This window comes from Chiloscyllium plagiosum, unplaced genomic scaffold, assembly GCF_037043375.1.
Source record: "Chiloscyllium plagiosum isolate Xiang-an unplaced genomic scaffold, Cpla_swu_hap1 HiC_scaffold_41, whole genome shotgun sequence".
In the NCBI taxonomy this organism is placed as follows: Eukaryota; Metazoa; Chordata; class Chondrichthyes; order Orectolobiformes; family Hemiscylliidae; genus Chiloscyllium; species Chiloscyllium plagiosum.
Window position 1 is genome coordinate 7,952,454 of NW_028270179.1, and position 9,507 is coordinate 7,961,960.

The following is a 9,507-nucleotide window of genomic DNA, read 5'->3' on the forward strand; positions in this document are numbered from 1 at the left end:
TGCACTCAACATAACCCGTCCACAAGGCGGCCCAGACAGAGGTGGTTCGAACAATCAAATGAGATTAAGATCCCCCGTGATAATTGCCGTGTCATTTTGCAGGCATTAGTATTTTTTCTTTTTTTTTTTGCCCACTCCCGTGTGATGTCATTATTTTGTGTCCTTTTGACTGTGCATATCAGTGAGTATTTTTGTTTCGAATTTCTAATTGCCACCCAAATGAATTCAAACTTATTCTGATGTTGTCCCTGAACATCAGAGCTACACCACTTCATGTACCTTCCTGTCGGTCCTTCCAAATACTCTGAAACGCTGGAGAATTAACTCTCAGTCATGGCCATCCTGTAACCATGTCTCCGTAATGTCTACTAAAATATATTTATTCGAAATGAGTTGTGCTGTTAATTCATTGACCTGATTACGAATTCAGGCAAAGTGCTCGACTGGTAGTCTTCATACTCTCATGATTTCCAACACATCTCAAAATATCTCCTCAGTTAACGTCCCTTTTTAATTTTTATATTGATTAGAGTGGCGCTGCAAAGGCAGAGCAGGTCAGGCAGCATCCGAGGAGCAGAAAAATCGACGTATCGAGCAAAAGCCCTTCATGAGGTATAGAAGAAGAGTGCCTGCAGAATGGAAAGACAAATGTGAGGGTGTGGGGTGTGGAGAAAGTAGCATACAGTACAATAAGTGAATGGGGGTGGGGATGGAGGTGATAGTTCAGAGAAGATGGTTGGGGACCTTCTCAAAGAACAAAATGCATTAATGGGGTGGGGATGAAGGTGATTCGTCGGAGAGTTGGGTAGAGTGGATAGGTGGAAAGGAAGATAGGCAGGTAGGACAGATCATGGGGCAGTGCTGAGCTGGAGGTTTGGAACTGGGGTGACATGAAGAATCTTCCTTTCCAACTATCCACCCCACCCTCCTGTATGACCTATCACCTTCATCCCCACTCCATTCCCCCATTGTACTCTTTGCTGCTTTCCTCCACCCTCCTCTCTAACCTATCACCCTCGTCTCTGACCCCATTCACCGATTGTACTCTATGCTACATTCTACCCACCCCCACCCCCTCACATTGACATCTCCACTCTGCAGACAGCCTGCCTCTATTCCTGTTTAAGGGCTTTTGCCGGAAACTTCAATTTTCCTCCTCCTCGGATGCTGCCTGACCTGCTGTGCTTCTCCAGCACCACTCTAATTAATTTAAAGAGATGGTCTATCCACACACTGGGGGCTCTAGAACTGGGGGTATGTACTGCGATTTAGGACGTGACTGTTCAAGTGAGATTTCGAAAGAGCTGTTCCACGCAAAGCGTGCAAAATATTTGGAACATTTGCAGAAATGGCAGAGGTTGCTGCGTCAATTATTAATTTTAAGTCTGCGTGAATGATTTTTGCTTCACGCCAAGATTTAAGGGATATGAAGTGAAGGAAATTGCCTTTGAACTGTGGATTTTGGCCAAGAGACGACGAGAGTGTAGACTGAGGGGAAAAAAATTGTGGAAATGTTCTAAGACTTCAATCATATAGTTTGCGGTCTGGTAGGATTGTTAACAAGATGGGGAGGATACTGAAGGACCAGGGCAGACGAAGAGAGTGGAGAATGAAGTGACTGATCGAAAACAAGGACATAAAATGTGAGGTTACGAATGTTCATAAGATGTTTAGATGTGTAAACTATACTTTAAATTGGGCAGGGTTCGCTCGGAGGGCGAGTTGGTCGGAAAGGAAGTGGCTGAAGACAATATTTTAATATTTATGTCAAATGATTGTCCAAAAACCACAACAGATTTTTATCCATATCTATTTTAATCGTTGTGTCAGTCAACATCAAATAGCCATATTATTCTGCAAGCTTTCGCATCAAGACAGCCAACTGTAATGTTAAAATGGAATACAATGTGGAAAAAAAAAGAACGAGATGCAATATGATTGCAAGGAGAAGGGGCATAGATTGTTTTCTCAATTAGGGAGGAACTCGGAATTTTGAACCCATGAGAGAGTTGTGAGTCCTGTTTCGGGGTTTCTATAGTTTGGTTTGCAGGTTCACTTGGAGGCAGGAAGACATTCATTTTGACAGTGCTAGAATGAAAATCCATGGATATATGCTAATGCTGTGCAAGCCTCTAGTCGGATATCATTTGGAATACCGTATGTCAATTAGTCTAAATCGTCGTTGTGAAGCAGGGCGTGTCATTGGAACCAAGAGCAGGAGTTAATCTTGCCGTTTGATTAAATGAGTGATCAGACTGAAGGGATATATCACCAAATTCTTGAATTGTCCTCTGAACCTATTCTGAGTCACGACGTAGATTCCAGTGTTTGTGCAGCAACTCACGAGCTGGAGAATAAATCCTAATTCTAGGACATATTCGGCCACATAAATCAAATAGCCCAGATTATCCATTCGTTCAAGCATTGCATTCACGGCAAACACTGCCCACAGCAGGATGAAGTTGCCAGAAATCAGAAACATAAGAACAATTGACTTTCTTCGGTTCTCCATCTCCACGTCTCTAGGACCCTCCCCATTGCTGTACGTCCGAAGTCTCCTGCGGGCTCTGTTGCTCACTACAATATGTCTGATGGTGAAAATGTTGAGCAGCAGAATCAGAACGAATGGGAGACAGGGTGTGAGAATGTAGTGAACAATTTCAATTCTGGCCCATAACTCTAAATTATCATCACTCAATTCTATACCACAAAACATAGGATAATTAGACAAACGATAATTACCGTTATACATAAAATACCAGCTGATATTATTTAAGCAGCTGAGTACAGTCACTGTTCCGAGCACAACCGCCGCTGTTTTCTCGCTACAATATTTAGTTTTCAACTTCTGGCAACGAATGGCCACCAAGCGGTCGAAGGTGAATGTGACGGTGAACCAGACTGAGCAATCGGATGCTGCATAAAGCAGGACAGCATGAATGTTGCACACATCTATATCCTCCAAGAAAACAAAGACGTCTGAATAAACAATCGGAACATGTCTTAATATCAAGTCAAGAATGACCACCAGTAAATCTGCCATTGCCATGGCTATCAGATAGAGAGTGACACAACTGGAGAGTCCACACTTCCCACGGAACAGGATCACAATCGTCACTATATTAACTGTGGAAATGGAAACTTTGATATTAGACTTCAGGTTTGATGAGGGAAGAAACTGCAATCATCAACCTTCACTCCATCCATCATTGGTGCACTGTGTTTCCCATTAAGAAAGCACATTGCAGAAAAATCAACAAATACCTTCCAAATTCGCATTCTGCACTCTGATGTAGGTAATTAGTAAAAATAACGTTATTGGAGAAAGTGATGAAAATGTTGTGTTGGAAAGGCACAGTCTGTCAGGGAGCATCCAATGAGCCGTAGACTCGACATTTCGAGCATAAGTTTTCATCAGCAATCAGGGGATAGACCAATTGGGTGAGAGATCAATGGGAGGGGTTGGACTGTGGGGAAGATAGCCGAGAATGCGATAAGTAGATGGAGATGAGAGAGTAATGTGATTTGTCGGAAAGGAGGGTGGAAGTGATTTGTAGGAAGGAAGGTGGACAGTTTGGACAGTTCCAGAGGGTGGTGTCGAGTCGGAATGTTGGCTCTGGAATAAGTTGGAACAAGAGGGGTGGTGGCGAATGAACAAACTGGAGAAACGTGCATCGATCCCATGTGATTGCAAAAACCAAAGGCGGAAGATGCGGCATTATTCATCCAGTTGTTGGGTGGCGAGATGTTGGATGTGGAAACGGCTCAGGATGTGCATTCATTTGGCGGATTGGGAAGGGGAGTTAAAGTATTTGGGCACAGGGCGATGGGGACTTTGTGCATGTGTCTCGGAGATGATCTCCGAAACGTTCTGCAAGTAAGTGCCCTGGGCTCCTTTAATTGCAGGAGTGCACAGTGAGAGCAACAGACACAGTAGAAGACGTGTGTGGAAGTGAAGTTAAATCGCTTTCGGTTGTGAAAGGATCCTTTGGGGACTTGGACAGTGGTGAGTAGGGAGGTGTCGGCGGAGTTTTGTATGTTGTACGTTGGCAAGGGATGATGCTGGGAGTGGATTGTGGGTTGCTGTGGGCTGCGGACCTAACATGGGAGTCTGGAGCGAATGGTTTCTTCGGAACGCAGGTTGGGGTGAACGGGAAATATACTTCTGGTGGCATAGTCTGTTTGTAGATGGTATAAATAGCCGAGGATGATGCGTTGTACCTGGTAGTTGGTGGGATAGAAGGTGAGGAGCTGGGGGGGAGGGGGGTGGGGTCTGTGCTTCCTGTGATTGGGTGGGTGCACTTCAAGGGCATATGTGCAGAAGAAGAGATGTGCTGAAGGCTGTCGTCGACCAAGTGAGCCGGGAAGTTACTTTCTGTGTTGAGTCTGGCGCCAGAAACGGAAATAGAGAGGTAGAGGAAAGAGAGGGAGGTGAGCGAAATGGTCCAGCTAAATTTGTGGTCAGGGTATAAAGTCTTATTAAAATTTATGTACTGTTCAAACACCTCGTTGGAACACGAGATGGCGCTGATACAATCATCAGCACAGCGGGGGAAATGTTTGGGAATGGTGCCGGTGCAGCTGCGAAGATGCACTGTTCCCCATACTCGAGGAAGAGGCAGGCACTGCTGGGAACAATGCTGATGTCTATCGCTACCCACCAAACCAGTTGACAAAGCGGGCACAGTGGTAGGTTGGTGCACTAATCTCCACAACTCTTAAGACTGGCATCAACTCAGGGACGCATTTTCCTGCTGCCCACTTAACCACGAGCTCACCCTCCAACACCAAACTATCATCATCCAGACCGCCCACAAACTCATCACCTCGGGGATCTCCCATCCACAGCCTCAAACCTCAGCCGACAAATTCGCATTGCCCGGTTCTATCTACGACCTAAAATTCACAAACCTGACTGCCCTGGTTGACCTAATGTCTCACACATCTCCTTCCACAAAGAACGTGCTAATCCATACCTCGGCCCTCTCCTGTCCAGCTTGGTCTAGGTTCTCCCCGCATATGTTCAGGCTGTCACCCAATCCATCCACCTCGCCCATGACATTTATCTGGCTCCCAAGCCTCATCTTCCCCATGGATATGTAGACACCCTTCATATTCTTCTGCCATGACTAAGGCCTGCAAGCCCTCAATTTCGTCCTCATCCGCTGACCCAAATGGTACAGTTCCACTGACACGTTCGTCCGATTTGCTGAACTGGACCTCACCCTCAACAAAACCTTCTTCCAATCGTCTCACTTCCTACAGTGAAAAGGGTTAATCCTGGCCACTTGCATGGGCCCCAATCTCCACCACTTTCGCCGCTTCATCAAGAATGTATCGGCGACAACTCCCGCTCCCTCGAGCAGAATGAACAATTCATTAACCTCACCAATACCTTGTACCCTGACCTCAAATTCATTGGACCGTCTCGGGCACCTCCCTCCACTTCCAGAACCTCTCCATCATCTTTTCTGGTGACAGACCCAACACTGATATCGAATTGAATCCCACTGCCTCCCACAGCTACCTGCACGGCACCTCCTCCCACCTTGGCATCTGTGAAAGCTCGATCCATTCCTTAAAATGTATCTGCTGCAGCTAATCCACCAAAATAATTCCCAGAGGCCTCCTTCTTCAAGGACTGCATATTCCGCTCCCCCGAGTTGAAAACGCTCTCCAGTGCATCTCCTCCATTTCGTTCACCTCTGCCCTTAAACCCTACCCCTTCAATTGCTACAAGGTCAGAATTCCCTGCTCCTCAACTTGCACCACACCAACCTTTAGGTACAACTTAACACCCTCAGTCATGTCCGCCACCTGGGATATATTTCTCTTTCTACTGCTATCTGCATTTCGCAGCAACCACTGTGAATCCCTCGTTAGGGCCACAGCCTCCACCACCACATTATCCACTCCTGGCCCCTTTCCTTCACATCATTGAATGAGCAGAACTTGCACACACACCTTCAAGCTCACCCCCCTCCAAGTTCTGAAACGATCCTTTCGCATTTGCACAGAGATTTCGCTTTGCTTCCGCACACGTCATCTACTGTTGTCATTGCTTTTGGTGTGGTCTCCTCGAAATTGGCGTGGCTGGAAGGCTACTTGTGGAACCTTTCTGAGATCATCTCTCGGAAACATGGAGTTAATAATCCCACTGCTCTGCGGCAGAACACGTTAACTCCGCGTCTTAACAGTCAAGAACATGCAAGTCCTGGATCTCCTCCACCGCTAGACTCTCGTCTCGCGACGCATGGAGGAAGAATGCCTTAGCTTCCGCCCATGGGACCTTCCGACTGCACCGGATCGATATACATTTCACCAGGTTCTTTACTTCCCTCCGACCCCACTCCCCACCGTATTCCACAGCCAACCTTCAAAATCAGCTCCGCCCTCATGAACTGTCCGAACTCTCCATTTTTCTTCCACCTCTCCACTCCACCCTCCTTTCCGAACAATCTCCATCATCGCCAACCTCAATCTAAAAATCGCATTCTCAGTTATCTTTCCCTGCAAATCCCATTTATCCCTCAGGCCCCTTGTCCCACCCCCTCATTGCTGATGATGGTCTGATGCTCTAAACGTCATTTCCCCTCCTCCTGGGATGCTGCCACTCCACCTGTGCTTTTCCAGCACCACCCTTTTCGACATGGGGTGTATTTTGTCAGTGTGTGCGGGTGAGACTGTCTGAATATCTGCGTGTTTGTCATAGATTGTAGTCTGAATGTGTGTGTGCATCTGTATGTCTGTGTGTGTGCACGTGTGTAATAGATACAGCGAGAAAGTAAGACAGTGAAAGTCTCTGTGCATTTGGGAAAGAATCTGAAAGATTTTATGTGAGTGATAGTGGGTGTATGCATTTTTGTAAGAGTGAGATTCTGTGAGAGAGAGTATGTGTGCCTGTGTGTCTGATCTGCTGTCATCTTATATTAAATACAATGGATCTACAGACGCAGAATTCTGGACACATTATTCAAATTCTATCAAATAAATATCGCCAACGACTGCAGAGGACTGCAGGTGATCCTTCCACATTTGCTCATAGATAAATAGATCCATATCCACGAGAATAAGAAGCAGCGAATCAATCCAACTCGTCTCCAGTCGTGACTATGTCGCCAATGTAAGGCAGACTGGACTAACATAGCTTTACAGTTCACCATATATACCAAGGGGAGTAAGGAGGAATCAACAATCGATCTACGAGAAAACGTGTATCAGGAAACGTTTCAGGACATTGAGTGAAGAGTACAACACGGTTTAGAAAAAAAGACGCTTAGCACTTACGGGGGACACTTATGACAGCAAGTAGTGGGTAGTATATCCTCTCAAAATCCTGAAATATACCTTGGATGTAGAAGGCTCCATTAACCCATGATAAATGGATGCCGTATCCTTCGAGAAGATATGGATAGAAATCATTGAAATTCATGACGCTTTCCCGTCAGTGGGTGGAGGGTTATTCTGTGCAGTTAAGCCACGAATCCTTATATGGAGCAGAGAGAGAAGTCCCTGAGAGACATTACTCATCGATGTGGGGCTGCTATCAACACGTCAACACGTGAGTTTGTTAATCCAGATGTATTTTTTTGTGAACCTCAGTTGATTTCAGTCACACTTAAAAATCCAGACGTCATTTTTGTGAAACCCAAATGCGCTTGTTAAACTAAACTCAGAAAATTACAGATTATATGTGTCGCGCTTTTAGCCGGCTGAACCGAGAGCAGGACAGTTGGTCTGTTGGAATACAATTTAAAATAAATATTTTTTTTGTTTTACGCTGTGTATTGAAATGGGGAGAAAATGATCATTCTTAAACAACAAGAATGGTTCAACGGATTTCTGCACGTTTGTTAATTAAGTCATTTCACGCTCATTGCTGACTTCATCGGTGAGAAATACACCCAAATCCACTGCCTCGAAAACCAAGTTCGGGAGCTGCAGCTGGATCTGGATGAACGTCGGGTCTTTCAGAAGGCAGAGTCAGTTAATTTGAGGAGTTACAGGGAGGTAGTTACTCTACAGCCACATGAAGAAGGTGAATAGATTACCGTCAGGGGTAGGGAAAGGGACCATTAGGCAGTGCAGGGATTTTTTGTGGTGGTACGCCTCAGCAACAAGTATCCCGTTTTGGATAATGTTGGGGGAAAGACGCAACAGGGGTAGGTAATGGGGAATAGATCGCTGGTGGAGAGCCTGTCCCTGCTGCTCAGAGGGGAAGGGGAAGAGGAGCAGAGATTTAGTCATTGGAGAGTCCATAGTCAGGAGGACAGAAAGCAGCTTTTGTGGGAACTAGAGTGACTCACGGTTGGTTTGATTTCTCCCAGGTGCCAAGATTTGTGATGTCTCTGATCATGTTATCGTTATCCTTGGCGGGTAATGGAAGCAGACCCAAGTCGTTGTCTAAGTTGTCACCAACGACAGAGGTAGGAAGATAGGTAAGGACCTAAGGCAAAAGTTCAGGGAGCTAGGTTGTAAGCTGAGAGATGGAACAAACAGAGTTATTATCTCTAGTTTGTTGCCCGTGGCTCACGCTAGCGAAGCAAGGAATAGGGAGAGAATGGATTTGAACACGTGGCTGCAGGAATGGTTCAGCTGGAAGAGTTTTGGATTCTTGGATAATTGGAGCTCTTTCTGGGAATGGTGGATTATCGCCAAACAGGATGGTCTCATCTGAACTTGAGTGGTATCAATATGCTGGGTGAGAAAATTGCTTCTGCTCCCTGGGGGCTGGCGGGGGGAAGATAATCCAATGCAAAAAGTCGGATGGGAACTTCAATTGTTGTTGCAGCAGACAGGAGGTTGAGGGTAGTGAGGTCTGGGATAGATTTACAAGGTTGTGAGAGGTTACAGGCAACCCGCAAGTTGGTTTGAAACGTGTGTAATTCAATGGCAGGAGCATTCATCAGTCCATAAGACATAGGAGTGAAAGTAAGGTTATTCGACGCATTCAGTACACTACACCATTCAGCCATGGCTGATAGGCATTTCAATGCAAGTTACCCGCACTCTCGCTATTCCCTTAATTCCTTGCATGATTAAGAATTTATCAAATTCTGCCCTGAAGACATTTAATGTCCCGGTCTCCACTGTGCTCCGTGGAAATGAATTTCACAGGTCCGCACTCTCTGGCTGACGAAAGGTCTCTTCATCTCCGTTTTAAATTGAACCTCTTCAATCCTCAGGCTGTGCCCACTGTGCCTAGTATTCCCGCCTGACAAACAAATTACCAGCTTCCACCCTTTCTAAACCATGCATTATTTTGTAAGTTTCTATTAGATCACGCCTCAACCTTCTAAACTCCAATGAATACATTCCCAGGATCCTCAGACATCATCATATGTACGGCCTGCCATTCACGGATCATCCGTGTGAAACTCTGCTGGACATGCTCCAGTGCCAGTCCCTCCTTCCTGAGGTGTGGGCCCAAAACTGGATGCACAATTCTAAATGTGTCCTAACCAGAGCTTTATAAATTCTTAGTAGCACATCCCTCCTTATACAGTC

At 45.8% G+C, this 9,507-nt stretch overlaps 1 protein-coding gene across 1 annotated transcript; it reads right to left on the reverse strand.

The window, feature by feature from the left end:
- Window positions 1–2,221: 2,221 nt before the first annotated feature.
- LOC148138139 (putative G protein-coupled receptor 139) lies at window positions 2,222–7,432 on the reverse strand. The gene is made up of 2 exons (XM_087981824.1): window positions 7,288–7,432; window positions 2,222–3,126 (listed from the first exon to the last, which is right to left on the reverse strand). Exons 1-2 carry the CDS (start codon window positions 7,430–7,432, stop codon window positions 2,222–2,224), a joined length of 1,050 nt encoding a protein of 349 aa, XP_087837950.1.
- Between the last annotated feature and the right edge of the window lie 2,075 nt (window positions 7,433–9,507).

Excerpts from the sequence above, each read along its gene's own strand:
- LOC148138139 (XM_087981824.1), bottom strand. The coding sequence starts at position 7,432 with ATGAATTTCAATGATTTCTATCCATATCTTCTCGAAGGATACGGCATC. Across the intron at positions 3,127-7,287 it reads TGCTGTCATAAGTGTCCCCC|TTAATATAGTGACGATTGTG; the intron begins GTAAGTGCTAAG and ends CCATTTCCACAG.